Source organism: Xenopus tropicalis, chromosome 9 (genome assembly GCF_000004195.4).
Source record: "Xenopus tropicalis strain Nigerian chromosome 9, UCB_Xtro_10.0, whole genome shotgun sequence".
In the NCBI taxonomy this organism is placed as follows: Eukaryota; Metazoa; Chordata; class Amphibia; order Anura; family Pipidae; genus Xenopus; species Xenopus tropicalis.
The window spans coordinates 81752272-81769730 of record NC_030685.2 but is presented as its reverse complement, the minus strand read 5'-3'; the positions used below and the strand labels follow the sequence as shown (position 1 = coordinate 81769730).

Sequence of the window (17459 nt, the reverse complement as noted above, 5' to 3'; positions counted from 1 at the left end):
TATTATGGGCAGTAGCCCCCTGTAGAATGATGATGGTAAATTCTGCGAGAAAGGCTTTTCCAGATGATTGAATCTGTCCCATTTCGCTTTGCTGAAAGATTGGTGAATCTTTCAAAAGATTCGCAAAATGGCAAAAAAAATCGCGAAACAGGGAAAATGTCAATACGTTTAATGAGCAACAATTCTTTTAATGAGAGACAATTCTTTTTGGCACGAGAGACAATACATTTGACGAGCGTGACAATTATTTTGATACTCACCACAATTCTTGGATGTGTGGCCAATTTTTCTGCGGTGGATTTTGCCGCCCTTTTCACAAAAAAATCTGAAAAAAAGCTGAATTTTTTCGCCCATCACTAATGGAAGCCAATAAGTACAGGGCTCCGCTGTGGCCCGGTGCAAGTGCTATTAAATGAGTATTAAGGGCACCATTTTGCACCCCTTAGTGCTACTGTACTTGCATCCAGGGACATAATAAATGATCCATACACTTCTCTGGATAAACCTGGATAGGCAAGAGTACCCAGATAAGTGAATGGACAGTGTATAAAATGGTAATAATCCAAATGCAGGACATGCACGTTAGGGGGCAGTTGGGGGGCTGCTTAAGCACTTGTCCCTCCCACTCTTCATGAAGACAGTGTTGCTCAGTGCAGTTTTGGAGGGAACACAGGTTTCCATACTACATTTTGAAATGCAGAGACCTACGGCAGGCTGCAAAGTACCAAAAAAAAATTGGCAGATTGTGCCCTATTTGTGCACTTTGCACCCTGTGCTGAACTAAGTTAATGACCTCCCATAATCTCCCCCATTTGTAAATACAGGTATATCCTGTGTGTAAAATTTGTAGTAAAAACCTTCAAAGGTGAGGACGTTAAAAAAAAAAAAGCACATGTGGTAAAATCAACGGGTCATCCAAACATATGGCAAGAAAAACTGCCTGTCAGTGGTGAAACCGGGTAAAGTCTGCAACTTGCCAGCAGGGGGCAGAGGGCAACAGACTCTCACAGCAATAGGGCGGGGGTCATTGGTATCATAGAATAATAGTCACAGGTAATGTGTGTAAATAAGTATGAAAGAGTCTTGGATTTACTAAGAAGATGGTAAAGACACTGTGGGAATATGCAGCATAGGCCAATTAGCAAAAATAAAATTTATCAAGAGAAGTAACATAAGAACAATGGCATAAAAGGAAGGAAATAAGGGCAGCAATGGCGGCAGCACAGGTGGGCAAGGGCAACAGGGAAGGGATGATGGTAATGTACTTGGGGGGTGATGGGGGGGGCTGAAACGGAATAAATACCAAGAAACACAGACATACAGCTCATGGGAGGCAGTGATACGAAGACACTAATAAAAACAGTGGCTTCTGATACAGTTACAGGTATTACTGGGCTTATTTATAAATATAATTCATTTGGCGTTCTTCCCTTAGTTTTATGAGCACCTTGCCTTCCTTTTTATATAGAAAGGATACTGACTGTCCCTGGTTTGAAATGAAAATAGTCACAATGGCAATAATATCAGCCTTAATCATGGAGGGAATAACAACTGGCTGAGATAAATAAAGAACAAGCTAGAAAAGTGATTGGACCATTGGGTAACACAGAGGTTTTAGGGTGTGGGGCGCCAGATGGGAACCCTGGGGGCATGGAAGGCCATGGTGGCAGTAGCAGCAGATCCAGGGTTCCCCCTGAGTCAGTGGGTGACACTGTGGACCATTCATGCTTATCTGGTTAATTGTACCAAGGTACATTAAGTATGTGGGGAGTTGTCCAGGGTCACAATGTAATGCTTATGAGACTTGTCCTCTCGAACAAGACCTACAATTGATTTAAAGGAGGACTAGAGGTACTAACTAAGTAAGCTTTATCCGAAAGGTCTATGTAAATACAGCCATAAGCACTCACAGAAACGCTGCACTGAGTCCTCTATCAAAAGAAACACAGGATTTCTTGTCTCCTTTTGTGTTCTTCTGTGTCAGACTTCCTGCTCTCAGAAAAATCCTTCTCGGCACGGGCACAACTCTCCTCTTTCCCTCACCCCCTTCCTATTTCTGCTCCCCCTCCCATCTGAATTTGCTCCCCCTCCCTCTGCTGTGTAATCTGAGCTGCCAGCAGCTAGATCTGCAGCAGGAAGCTACTGAGACCAAGCTAAAATGGCAGCTGCTATCTTAAACAAACGGAGGGAGCTTCTAAGGCTGATTACTCAGGTATGGTAAAGCTTTCTGCAGAATAAATATAGCATTCTAGCTTGCACTAGTGACTAATCTATTCCCATTGAAAGCAGAATGTCAATATACATGGAATACCCTAAAGACTGAGCCTCACCCACTGGGTTTCAAAGCACAGCCAGGACAGTATGCTGATCAGATACAAATGCAGAACAGTTTTACCCTTATTGGGGCTCATTAGTTCAATACAGAGTTTTCCAGTCAGCTTACAGTATATACAGCTAGGGAAGTTGATCCAATTGAAAAGCATTTTGGTTGAGTGGAAACGTCCTGATTCATTTGCCAAGCAGAAGGGTGACACTCAGTCTTTTGGGAATTCCATGTAAATGGAAATTTTAGGACCGATCTTAAGGTTCCTTCCCAGAATTCCCTCTGCTAGGAACAAGTCTGCCCCCCCATAATCCCTAGCAGACAATGACCCCTTTCTTCTCAACTCCCATCCAGCCCGTCGGTAGTCCTCATACACGAGCCGTTTCTAGCTGCCGATATCGCTCCCTTAGATTGATTCGGCAGCTAATCGGCCCGTGTATGAGGACTACCGACGGGCCTGCCCGACCGATATCTGGCCTGAAATCGAATTATCCTAGATTCTCCCGATATCGCCCACCCGTAGGTGGGGATATCGGGAGAAGATCCACTCGCTTGGCGACATCGCCAGTGTATGGGGACCTTTACCCTTGCTTAGATCCTGATCTAAACTCATGGTGACAAAGGGACCCTTTCCTACTGTCCCATTGTCACCCATTTTGTCAGAAGTCCAAAAACCCTCCAAGGTTCTGTAGACTAAAGAAAAAGTCACATTTATCTTTGTATTTAATATTCTAGAGGTGATTTTAATTGAAAATCAAGTGCATAGAGCAATCCGCTGTAAGTAGCACGTAGAGGGGAGCTTTTTATCTGAACGCAGCACAGATCCTTCCTGGGTGACGACGCCTGGCACATTGGGCGCTATAATTGCTATTTAAGCAAACATTATTTCATAGCCTCTCATCCACGTCTTCGCAACATCTCAATTAGGTTCCGTTTGCACTGCTGACGGTGCAAGTCTCGTGCTTTGTGTTGTCACTGCAGTCTGCACAATCTCCCGAGTCGATAATCATCAGGCTCTTTGTGGATTTTACTTTTTCTGTTTGAGCGGCTGAGGTTGTTTATTCAGAAATACAGTATTTTGGCTTAATGTCTATTGGCTGCTACATGGATAATTGTGTAATGATCTTACCAATGGAAGGCTCTATAAATCCCTACAACCTGGGGGCTTTTTGGTTTCTTTTGGGGTCTCGGACGTGGCACAATCCTGCTGGCACAGGGCAGTGTTGTTGGTGCCCTTATCTATTGAGAACCAGATGGAAATGCCAACAGATAACCCTTCAAAGAAGCTAAAGAACAGTAGAAATGGTTATTTGGTCATGAACAAGGCAATCTCAGGGCCCATCATACTAACTTTGATGCTCACATGTAGGTATCAAAATAGCACTCAATAGTAAGAAATCCAAGTCCGCTTAGGACTCCTCCAGTTACATGGTAGAGTGAATTATTTGCTATGTAACAGTGTAATTTAGAAATAAAAAGTACCCCATATATATCATGACAGAATCCTTTTTAAGAGTGTTTAATTGATTTTCTCTTCTTACAAGACATATTACAACATTGCATGTAGTGGGGCACTTTCTTCATTCTTATATATACTATTTTACTCTATTTTAGGTGATTACCCATTGAAGTACTGCATTTCCGCCATAAGCAAATCCCATGAACTCTTCAGTAAGGCACAAGGATGTGCTGGACCAGAGTTTTGGGGTATCTGCACCCTGAAGATGCCTGTGATTTGTGTGCATTGTTAGTAGGCATTCAGTCGCCCAATCAAATGCTGATCCAGGAGGATACATTCTAAAGGCAATGAGTCTCTGACACACACAATACTGCAGGTAAGCCCATCCATACATTAACCAGCATGGTCATGTCTAAAAAGATATGTATGAAAAATCCATTTTATAGGACTGTCTTGCATTATCTATTCAAGGCGAAGGAAGAACCAAAACAAAGATCAACGTAAGTGCTCTGCAAGCCAACCGTAATAGCGCAAACCAGTCACTATCTATCCATGGCCCAGATTGATTTGCTGTTAAATCAATGCATGGGCATCAATGTTGATGAACTTGGTCTTTTATCAATTATTGTATGTGGTCTGTGCCTCAACTTTTCATGCTGGCATCACCTTAGCTACTGTTCTTGGGCAGGGTTGCCAACTGACCAGTATTTCATTAACCTTGATGGTAGAACACCAGCTTAAACTGGGGCTGGTATTGTATGTATTCAATGTAAGTACAGTACATTGACCAATACAATTGTAATCATCCAAGATTCCACCCCAGCCCTCCCATGTCTTACCCAACCTGCTCAGTGATTTGCCTTAATCTTTGCTCCTTGATAACCTACTTACCCTGACCCATTAGGCTGCACTCTGGATCCTAAATAATAAGAACTTTGTACTTGATCTCAACTGAGATATAATTACCCCTTATTGGGACAGAACAGCCCTATTGGGTTTATCTAATGGTTAAATGATTCCCTTTTCTCTGTAATAATAAAACAGTACCTGTACTTGATCCCAACTAAGATATAATTACCCCTTATTGGGGCAGAACAGCCCTATTGGGTTTATTTAATGGTTAAATGATTCCCTTTTCTCTGTAATAATAAAACAGTACCTGTACTTGATCCCAACTAAGATATAATTACCCCTTATTGGGGGCAGAACAGCCCTATTGGGTTTATTTAATGGTTAAATGATTTCCTTTTTCTCTGTAATAATAAAACAGTACCTGTACTTGATCCCAACTAAGATATAATTACCCCTTATTGGGGCAGAACAGCCCTATTGGGTTTATTTAATGGTTAAATGATTCCCTTTTCTCTGTAATAATAAAACAGTACCTGTACTTGATCCCAACTAAGATATCATTAATCCTTATTGGAGCCAAATTAATCCTTTTGGGTTTAATTAAACTGTTTAAATAATTGTATTAGCAGACTTAAGGTAGGAGATCCGAATTATGGAAAGACCCCTTATCCGGAAAACCCCCAAGTCCGAAGCATTCTGGATAACGGGTCCCATACCTGTAAAATCATTTCTGCTAATAAATGCTGGTGAGGAAAAGCATGACTTCTGTTGATATCTATAAATGTCAATACATTGCGTGCAAATGGAGTATATTGTGCCAGAATGGACCCGATAAACAATAAAAAAGGAGGTTATAATATAAGAAAGATTAGAAACAACTGATTAAAAACACCCACCCATGTTATTACTGTAATTTTCATTCAGGAGTGCACAGATGGGACAGGCGGGATGATTAAATGCATAATTTATTTACTGCTCAGAGTAATTAAACATTGGGACTGTTTCTTCCAACGGAAGCGATGCTACTTGATCTGCACGGCACGGCACAGGGAAATGGGACGATAACAAGAATACTCTGAATTTGCCCTTTCTGCCTCATAACATCTTCCTGACTGAGCAGCCACTTTTTAAACAGAAAGTAAAGTACTAAGTAGGGGAAAAAAACATATAAAGGGGAATGTAAATAAGGCAATAAGAACAAAGGCTGTTGGTAACTGCCTGCTGATAGGTGCCTAATATATAGGGGCAGAGACAGGGGAAAGTGTTGGAAGGGTTACTGCCTGCTCTGCTCTCATTTCCCTACAGAAATAGGGGTTGGTAGCACTAGGTAGGTACCTAATATATAGGGGCAGAGACAGGGGAAAGTGTTGGAAGGGTTACTGCCTGCTCTGCTCTCATTTCCCTACAGAAATAGGGGTTGGTAGCACTAGGTAGGTACCTAATGTATAGGGGCAGAGACAGGGGAAAGTGTTGAAAGGGCTACTGCCTTCCCTGCTCTCATTTCCCTACAGAAATAGGGGTTGGTAGCACTAGGTAGGTACCTAATGTATAGGGACAGAGACAGGGGAAAGTGTTGGAAGGGTTACTGCCTGCCCTGCTCTCATTTCCCTACAGAAATAGGGGTTGGTAGCACTAGGTAGGTACCTAATATATAGGGACAGAGACAGGGGAAAGTGTTGGAAGGGTTACTGCCTGCCCTGCTCTCATTTCCCTACAGAAATAGGGGTTGGTAGCACTAGGTAGGTACCTAATATATAGGGGCAGAGACAGGGAAAAGTGTTGGAAGGGTTACTGCCTGCCCTGCTCTCATTTCCCTACAGAAATAGGGGTTGGTAGCACTAGGTAGGTACCTAATATATAGGGGCAGAGACAGGGGAAAGTGTTGGAAGGGTTACTGCCTGCCCTGCTCTCAATTCACATACATTTTATCATACCCATGGTCAACCATGTCAACCTGTGCATAATGAATGATTAAAATGGTAGCTAAAATGGAAATTCATGACGTATGATACTTAATGATCCATGCTTTCAGCCTAAACAACAACGGGGAATATAAATTCTATCGTTAATGTAGATATTAATCCTAATGTCTAATCCTTGTATTAATAACAATCCTTTGTTCCAGGATCTGATGTGACAGAAGTCTGTCTTCAGCATGTACCGGAGATACCAGTGGGTTTGCTTGGCCAGCCGATGGCGGAACATGCCCAAATATGCACTTTTTGTTGCAATTCTTCTCTTTCACACAAAGGCCGACTCAGAAAGGAAGAAAGACCGGCAGTTTGTCTGGAAATCAGGTAAGAGGGTCACTTTATTTTCTATACTCTTATAATTACTCCGTAAAAGAAAAAGGCATCTATAAACCATCCTAAGAAATGATGCTTTGGATACAAAGAGAAGCAATAAAAAGTATTTATAATAGAAGGGGGTCTGTAATGGTCAAGAAGTGACCCCTAGTGCTGTCTGTGCCCAACAAGGCAGAATCCACTTGTCTCTGTAATGATGTCTGGGTTGTATATATGAGAGCTATGAAGCGCAATGGCACAGTTTTACGGAAAGTCAACTATGCATGCAAATGGGGCATATTTCTCATTTAATGCAAGTACTAATTTGGGATGTTGGGAGCAGATGACTGTGAATCTGCCATTAAAACACGAGGCATCTGAAAGCCGTTAGTCATGCCCAGTAGTTGTTGTTTCTCAACGTAAATTATGAAGGTTCTGCTGAATCATCGTTTCCTTTGAAGCACATTATCGTTTGCTAGAGGAAGAGGCAGCCTGTGAGTAAGATTCAGACTAAGAAGTGCACTTGTATAACTCCATAGCATGGGCTGGTTTGGGTGCTAGGACTGGTGGAAGCACCTGTTGCCTTTGGTTTGGTTGTCCATGCCTAACATTCTTGACAATGCTGCACTGAGTTGTAGTGCAGTAAGGGGGCTGGTTTGGGTGCGTATGACTGGGGGAAGCACCTGATGGCTATGGTTTGGTTAGTCCATACAGGGGAGCACTCACCAGGATAGCAGACAGTGTAGTGTTCAGCCGTGCTGCCACGCCTCCTAATGTTCAATAGCAACGAACAAGGATGGAAGCATCTGTTGCCTTTGGTTTGGTTGTCCATGTCTAACGTTCTTGAGAATGGTCTACTGAGATGTAGTGCAGTAGGGGGCTGGTTTGGGTGCATATGACTGAGGAAGTACCTGATGTCTTTGGTTTGGTTGTCCATGTCTAACGTCCTTGAGAATGGCCGACTGAGATGTAGGGCAGTAGGGGGCTGGTTTGGGTGCATATGACTGGGGAAGTACCTGATGCCTTTGTTTTGGTTGTCCATGTTAAATGTTCTTAAAAATGACTGACCATGATGTAGTGCAGTAGGGGGCTAGTTTGGGTGCATATGACTGGTTGAAGAACCTGATGGCTTTGGTTTGGTAGTCCACGTTGAACGTCCTTGAGAATGGCCGACTGAGCTTTAGTGCAGTAGGGTGCTGGTTTGGGTGCATATGACTGGTGAAGGCCCCTATTGGCTTTGGTTTTGTTGTCCATGTTGAACGTCCTTGAGAATGGCCAACTGAGATGTACTGCAGTAGGGTCAAATGCATTGTTTCTGGGGGGCAGCTGGTGGATTTTGGCCATGTAATAATATAGAACATTTAATAATGGCTGAACCGAAGGGTGGAAGCACCTCTCTCTGAAACATAATTGAGAATCTATAAACGTCTATATCTCTATATCTGTCTATAAATCCATCATGAAACGACACCTCTCCTGTCCATCATACAGAGAGCCTAACATCATGTATTAGTATTAATTAATATCCGCTTGATGGCTTTGCATAATGTAGATGGATGGAAGGCTGTGTTGAGGCAATGAATAGCTAACAATGCCGACTAATTGATACAATCTGGATACATATAATTGCATTCGTGCTCTTGGTGATTTATCTGATCTGCACTGTGATATCCAATTAGTGCTTTCTAAATGCCCCTGTTGTTTCATAAAGCCCTCTATAAATAATTATGGTTTTGAGTTTGTTAAGGAATAAATATTCATTTGCACAAATATAGGCACGGAACACAATTAACTGTAATTTATTATATGGCAAATTTAGGTTTTGCTAAGCTGGATCGTTTGCAACTGAGCATTGTTCCTGCTTTAGCAAAATCTGTAATTTGCTGTTTATATTCTATGCTGTTTAAACTGTATATTAGAAACTCGGATATGCAGGGCTGCTGAGCCATAGCAACAGTTGTTGGTGGTAGCCTCATGCTATGGAGTTGCAAGAGAACTTGTTTTAGGCTGCTAAGAACAGAGGCTTGGGCTTAGTTTCCTTATGGGTAATACATTTGCTGAAACCCGAGCCTGTGGATGACATGTATGGGTCATCAGTGGGGTCTCGGGCCTGGTGCAGGTCATAAAGCAGAAGAAGACTTTGGACTGGGTTGGGTGCAATGGCCTGTGTATGATGTGTATGGGTCATCAGAGGGGTCTCGGGCCTGGTTTGGGTGGAAGAATTTTTGGCCTGCTCATCATTAAAGCATTCTGTGTAGACAACATTTGCCAAAAACTAACATTCCTTGGATTTGCCCTTAATGACTGAAATAATTATAGCCACAAATTCCCTTTCTGTATGCCATTTTCACTGGAGTAGACGGCTTTAGATCCTATAGCCAGTCATAGCAATAGACCACTGATGAGGTACAATTACCAAGTGCGACAGAAACATTAATAAGCCATAGTCAGAATATATACTGTGAGGAACACCCCCAGCAGGGCATTTCCCAACCTCACTGCCCTCACTGTGAGGAACCCCCTACCCAACATCCCCCGGCAGGGCATTCCCCAACCTCACTGCCCTCACTGTTAGGAACCCCCTACCCAACATCCCCCGGCAGGGCATTCCCCAACTCCCTCACTGCCCTCACCGTGAGGAACCCCCTACCCAACATCCCCCGGCAGGGCATTCCCCAACTCCCTCACTGCCCTCACCGTGAGGAACCCCCTACCCAACATCCCCCGGCAGGGCATTCCCCAACCTCACTGCCCTCACCGTGAGGAACCCCCTACCCAACATCCCCCGGCAGGGCATTCCCCAACCTCACTGCCCTCACCCTGAGGAACCCCCTACCCAACATCCCCCGGCAGGGCATTCCCCAACCTCACTGCCCTCACCGTGAGAAACCCCCTAACCAACATCCCACGGCAGGGCATTCCCCAACCCCCTCACTGCCCTCACCGCGAGGAACCCCCTACCCAACATCCCCCGGCAGGGCATTCCCCAACCTCACTGCCCTCACCGCGAGGAACCCCCTACCCAACATCCCCCAGCAGGCCATTCCCCAACCCCCTCACTGCCCTCATCCTGAGGAACCCCCTACCCAACATTCCCCAGCAGGCCATTCCCCAACCCCCTCACTGCCCTCACCCTGAGGAACCCCTACCCAACATCCCCCAGCAGGCCATTCCCCAACCCCCTCACTGCCCTCACCCTGAGGAACCCCCTACCCAACATCCCCCAGCAGGGCATTCCCCAACCTCACTGCCCTTACCATGAAGCACCCCCTACACTGCTTTAACTGAAATTCTGCTCCCCTAATCTAAAGGGGGGCCCTCTGGTGCGCTGATAATATTTATTTGATGAAAACCCCCCAACCCAACCAGCTGTCTTTTATGCCTTTAAATGTACTTGCAAAGAGTAATCATAGGCCAATGTATGAAGACAACTTGTTAAACACTATCAATATCATAAAGAGGCCAATGAGCATTCTAAAGGTTATCTTCCACAGTGTTTGGCAATTAGGGGCTGATGGGTAGTTAAACATACAGATATTACATAACATATATGTATAAAGATAAAGATTCGGCAGTTCCAAAATATGACTTTCCCAACAAATTACCCTCGTCCCTGCTTAAAGCGTCAGAGACATCTCTCGTACCCAGAAGGAATCGATGATAAAACTGAAATTAATTGTGTGTGTGAGCGGCCGAGGGAGCCAGTGATATAGTGTAGGCTTCGCAGAAGTGGGTCAATACATCTAAACTGTTGTTAAATTTGTATACAAAATGTCAACTAAATTAATCTTTCAATAACCATCTACAGCAATTAAGGGAGGAGGCTGAGTAGGAAACAAAGCGTCGGGGATCAGAGCAGTTTGTCTCCAGGTAAAATCCAATGTTCCGACACCTCCCAGACGCCCGGCCCTGGGGACTCTGCCTTGGAATAACATGAAAGTCCTACGGAGACACCTTTACATCTACAGCACAATCTCTTCATGCTCCTTTTCTTCCCCTTACAAAGCTAAAAATAAATCCTTTATTGGGTTTATGATTGGGCCAGGGATGAAATACAACACAAAGCCATTGGAGGATGGAGTTTTACAGAGCTCAGCATGGCTGAATAGCAAGCTAGAATTTTAGATGAACGAGTCGGGAATGAAAACCTTACTTTTTGAGTTTTATCTATAATACATGTATATAAGTTATACCTCAATATAACAGAACAAACTCCAGCGCAGAATTTTAAGCCCAAGAGCGTATAGCAGTCATTGAATAATATATATAACAAATAGCCTAACAAGGAAGGGGGGAAAAAAAACAAAAGCAAAGGCATTAAATGTAGAAAAATAAAGTAAAAGCCGTAAGTCCGGGGCGCTGGGATCTGTTACAGGTTGTATAGCGGCAAAGGGAAGGCAAGGTTACGCCGACTCAGTAAGAAATAGAGGGAGGTGGTGGCACGGGGAGATAAAGTCACATGAAGAGTTATGAGGCGCTACATTATGTCTCCGGGGAGCGAGGGGGACAAATATTCGCAAATGGTTTTGCCTAGTTTTGGAGACGTTCTATTCCTGACTCAGAGCCCGATGCTCTCTTTGACCTCAGAAGGGAAGGAATAGTAATAAGCAGCTGATTTATCAATGATCATTTATTTATTTTTTTTTTAGCTGTACCAATGCAACCGCTCATCAGAGAGCTCTAGTGCATTGTCCCCTGTACGTTCCCATTCATTACTAGGCTATTCTCTGCCTGTCTCCCATACCCTGATATGCATATAGTATTGTTACATCTTGGATATTAGAAGCCACCTTGGACTTCCATGACCTGTATAAAAGCACCTGGCCTTCTGCCTCATACCTTTATATGGGCACAGAACCCCTCAGTGACTGCTAATATCCTTATCATTTACAGTAGGGGGTACATTATCCCTTATAATACATGAGTGATACTCAGAGTTCCCTGTATAACTCAGCCTGCAGCCTTGTACCTTTATATGGGCACAGAACCCCTCAGTGACTGCTAATATCCTTATCATTTACAGTAGGGGGTACAGTATCCCTTATAATACATGAGTGATACTCAGAGTTCCCTGTATAACTCAGCCTGCAGCCTTGTGCCTTTATATGGGCACAGAACCCCTCAGTGACTGCTAATATCCTTATCATTTACAGTAGGGGGTACATTATCCCTTATAATACATGAGTGATACTCAGAGTTCCCTGTATAACTCAGCCTGCAGCCTTGTGCCTTTATATGGGCACAGAACCCCTCAGTGACTGCTAATATCCTTATCATTTACAGTAGGGGGTACATTATCCCTTATAATACATGAGTGATACTCAGAGTTCCCTGTATAACTCAGCCTGCAGCCTTGTGCCTTTATATGGGGGGCACAGAACCCCTCAGTGACTGCTAATATCCTTATCATTTACAGTAGGGGGTACATTATCCCTTATAATACATGAGTGATACTCAGAGCTTGTGGGACAGCCCAGCAAACAGCTCTACGTCTCCATGTGAATCAGTTGCCCTTTAGGGAGGGCCGCAAGTTAAACGTATAGGGCAGCCGGAAGCCCCCGGTGATTTGCACAAATCCTATTACTCCGGGAGGAATTGCAACGAGATGTTCCTATCAAAAGGTCAACCCGATAATAAAATAAATGTCTCTCGTACAAATGTAATGGAAATCTGATGAAATAGGAAAAATGGCAGCGATGACTTGACATCTAATTTAAACTCAGGGAAAATTACAAGTACGAGACCCATTACGGCTTTTTTGATACCAGTGTAGTCTATGAAATCATTTCCGTCATCTCTGGATTTTCCATGGGAGCAGTCAGTAAAGCCCAAGCACTTTCTAGAAGGTCTTTCAATAATGAACTCTATGATTTGGGCTGGGGGGGGGGTGAATGAAGTAGCGATTGAACGGATGATTCTCATTGGAGGATCCTTCACTTCCCTTGCTGAGGATCTGGTTCACCTGGACCATGTTCTACATTTAGTGAGTTAATATATATATTTATTTACTAACTTCAAGAGTATCATTAGTATTTGTGCCTACCAGAAATCAGTTTTAGGGAAGGTATATTTCCCCTTTAAACCTCAATTCTCTGGACTATGCCGGGAGTTGAAAGCTTTGGAAGAAAACTGCAATGAAAAGTTTATTCTTCATTAAAAAACCATGGGGCATGGAGATAAATATCACCGGGGATGTTGCTTATAGCAACCAATCGGCAATTAGATTTGAACAGTCGCCTACAAGTTAGAAACCAGAAGCAAAGATCTGATTGGTTGCTACGGGCAACATCACTGGTGATGTTTATCTTATATCTAAGTAATATAGCCCCCGTGTTCTTTATCCATAATGCAGCATTTTATTTCCAAAGCGCAGGGTTAAATGCAGTTGTCCGTGCCTGTGGTAGCCAATCAGATGCAAGATGTGGGGTTGGGAACGTGTTAAAATAATGTTTGTGTGTGATTCTTTGGCAGCAGCAGAAAGTCCTAGGGGCCTATTGATACAACTCACTGGAATAACCTCCATCTTCCATGTAGGTTCCCACCCAGCTGGTTTTTTACTGGCCTAGCTGGCAAATTGCTATCAAGGGCCAGTAATACAAATTTGTAAGGCTGGAAACCTTAACCATACATTTCCCAAACTCTCTCCATGCCCAGTTCCTTTTAAATAGAGACCACATCTGCCTCACCCATTTACCTGCCCCATAAACCCATTTACCCATCCCACACACCCATTTACCTGCCCCATAAACCCATTTACCCATCCCACACACCCATTTACCTGCCCCATAAACCCATTTACCCATCCCACACACCCATTTACCTGCCCCATAAACCCATTTACCCATCCCACACACCCATTTACCCATCCCACACACCCATTTACCCATCCCACACACCCATTTACCTGCCCCATAAACCCATTTACCCATCCCACACACCCATTTACCCATCCCACACACCCGTTTACCCATCCCACACACCCGTTTACCTGCCCCATAAACCCATTTACCCATCCCACACACCCATTTACCCATCCCACACACCCATTTACCCATCCCACACACCCATTTACCTGCCCCATAAACCCATTTACCCATCCCACACACCCATTTACCCATCCCACACACCCGTTTACCCATCCCACACACCCGTTTACCTGCCCCATAAACCCATTTACCCATCCCACACACCCATTTACCTGCCCCATAAACCCATTTACCCATCCCACACACCCATTTACCCATCCCACACACCCATTTACCCATCCCACACACCCATTTACCTGCCCCATAAACCCATTTACCCATCCCACACACCCATTTACCCATCCCACACACCCATTTACTCATCCCACACGCCCATTTACCTGCCCCACACACCCATTTACCCACCCCACACACCCATTTACCCACCCCACACACCCATTTACCCACCCCACACACCCATTTGCCCGCCAGATAAACCCATTTACCCATCCCACACATCCATTTACCCACCCCACACACCCATTTGCCCTCCCCATACACCCATTTACCCATCCCACACACCCATTTACCCACCCAATAAACCCATTTACCCATCACACACAACTATTTCCCCACCTATCTCACCCATTTCCCCACCCCATGACATCATCACCTGCCCCTAAGGGACATCACTGCCTGCCCCCAAACCCGAAGGGTCAGTTTTTGAAAGCATAAAAGATGGCAACCCTACTTCATGGTTCCTACGGTGGTTGGCATCTTAAACTGTGCTGCCTTTGGAAATGGCCCCTCGCAGTTCCATGAGGCAAATCCCATAATGTAATTAAAATGAATATGTAGTGAAGAGTGAATTCACAGCGAATTTCCCCATTTCACTTTTGGCGAATTGTTTAGTGAAATTTCTCAGCGAAAAAAAGACGTGGTCGCATCAAAATTGGTGCAGTCACACCAAAATAGGCGTGGGTGTGTCAAAAAAGTGTGTGGCCACTTAAAAAGGGATTTGGTTGCGTCAAAATAGGCACGGGCGCGGCACCCATATTTCACAAATTTTTCGCTGTTTCGCAAAAGGGACAGATTCGCCCATCACTATGAGTATTATAATTTGCTAATCCCATTCCCGTGCCAGCGCAGGGTGCCCTTAGAACCTCATCAAATCACGTTGTCTCTTTTAATAAATAACGTCGGCGAGCAATAACCATCAATTACATTGTAGTTCACTCCACTATGAAGCACTGAACGCCCCGGTGACGGCTGCACCAATTACTGTCACGCCGCCGTAATCGCGAGGAAATGAGCAATCTATTTGCCTCTAATCAACTCTCAAACCAATCAGGCAAGTTATTAGCCGCTCACTATGTTCGTTATCGGCGCCGCCGTGTGTATCCGCCATTCAGTAAAGGGACGCCCTCCTGGGAAATGGATTTATAAGTTGTTTAATATAAATCCCTTAATATCACAAATCCGGGATTTGGTGCATCCCTAATTCTATATAGAGTTATCTGAGCTTCGGAAGACAATAACAATTTCATTTCTTCATGTTTTACCTAAAGGCATTGCCATAGGCTGTGCCTGGTTGCCGTGGTGTTTAAGACCCAGAACATGCTTCACAGGGATTGGCTGCTGTGATCTCAAGTTCTATAAACCAATCATTTGTGTTTCTACTAGCCTTGGGGTTCCATCAGGGCCAGGCCAAGCCTCCCACCCACGGGGGAAGGGGGGATACTGAAGAGGTGGGGGGTAATGTGGGCATTCAGATGGTGGGGGGACCTGTGGGCAGTGGAGGGACAATGGCCCGGGATAGGAGTAGGTGAAAAAAGTACATGCCTTTCGCCCCCCCAATGTTGCCCTAGGCACGTGCTGCTTCTTCCCACCCCTAGTTCTGGCCCGGGGTTCTATATGCAAAACACGGCTTCTAGGGTCCTAATCTCAGGGGAATAATGGGGAACATGTTGCTGCCATGAAAATTATCTCCATGTCCCATGGACTCCTGTGTATTCTGGTCTGAAAAAGTCACCACTGAAAGAGTTAAAGGGAAACTACACCCCCAGAATGAATACGTAACCAACAGACAGTTTATATTATGTTAAGTGGCCTATTAAAGAATCTCCCCAAACTGGAATATATATATCAGTAAATATTGCCCTTTTACATCCTTTCCCTTGAGCCGCCATTTTGTGCTGGGCTCCTTCAGAGATCAGCTGACAGGAAGTGATGCAGCTCTAACTGTAACAGGAAGTAGTGTGGGAGCAAATGGCAGAACTCTGCCCATTCATTGGCTGATGGGGCCTAGCATGTATGTGTGCCTTGGCTTGTTTGTGTGCACTGTGAATCCTATGATCCCAGGGGGCGGCCCTTAGTACTTAAAATGGCAGTTTCCTATTTAGGATTATCCAATGGCACATACTACTAAAAAAGTATATTTTATGAAAATGGTTTATTTAGATGAAGCAGGGTTTTACATATGAGCTGTTTATGCAATATATTTTTATTGAGACCTACATTGTTTGGGGGTATAGTTCTCCTTTAATACAGAGGTCCTGATGTGCCTTGTGTCCATATGCGCTCAGGCTTGTGCCTTTAGAGAGATGTGCTCGTAATGGGGAACACACTGATACCCATGGGCAATCCCTGTTGCATTATGTATGTGCCCTATATGTAATAGCTGTCTTAGGCAGGAGTTTAGCAGAGAGGCCCTGATGTGCCTTGAATTCACATGCACTCACGTTGTGCCTTTAGAGAGACGTGCTCGTAATGGGGAACGTTTATGCCCATGGGCAATCCCTGTTGCATAATGCATGTGTGTGTGTTCATTTGAGATAAAAAATAAACAGATGAAAAAATATGTAGTACTGGTATGGGATCCCTTATTCAGAAAGTTCTGAATTACGGAAAGGCCATTTCCCATAGACTCCATTATAAGCCAATAATTCTAATTTTTAAAAATGATTCCCTTTTCTCTGTAATAATAAAACAGTACCTGTACTTGATCCCAACTAAGATATAATTACCCCTTATTGGGGGCAGAACAGCCCTATTGGGTTTATTTAATGGTTAAATGATTCCCTTTTCTCTGTAATAATAAAACAGTACCTGTACTTGATCCCAACTAAGATATAATTACCCCTTATTGGGGGCAGAACAGCCCTATTGGGTTTATTTAATGGTTAAATGATTCCCTTTTCTCTGTAATAATAAAACAGTACCTGTACTTGATCCCAACTAAGATATAATTACCCCTTATTGGGGGCAGAACAGTCCTATTGGGTTTATTTAATGGTTAAATGATTCCCTTTTCTCTGTAATAATAAAACAGTACCTGTACTAGATCCCAACTAAGATATAATTACCCCTTATTGGGGCAGAACAGCCCTATTGGGTTTATTTAATGGTTAAATGATTCCCTTTTCTCTGTAATAATAAAACAGTACCTGTACTTGATCCCAACTAAGATATAATTACCCCTTATTGGGGGCAGAACAGCCCTATTGGGTTTATTTCATGGTTAAATGATTCCCTTTTCTCTGTAATAATAAAACCGTGTATAACAGGTCCCATAC

At 43.9% G+C, this 17459-nt stretch overlaps 1 protein-coding gene across 2 annotated transcripts in view; it reads left to right on the top strand.

Annotated features, from left to right (window-relative positions):
- The window catches only part of thsd7b (thrombospondin type 1 domain containing 7B), a 267106-nt gene that overhangs the window by 39898 nt on the left and 209749 nt on the right, over positions 1 to 17459 (top strand). For both annotated transcript variants that reach the window (XM_004912730.3, XM_002933951.4), the window contains exons 2-3: positions 3938 to 4158; positions 6760 to 6931. In XM_004912730.3, coding sequence (XP_004912787.2) covers positions 6790 to 6931 — 142 coding nt within the window. In that variant the 5' untranslated portion in view covers positions 3938 to 4158; positions 6760 to 6789. The remainder of the gene's footprint in view (positions 1 to 3937; positions 4159 to 6759; positions 6932 to 17459) is intronic.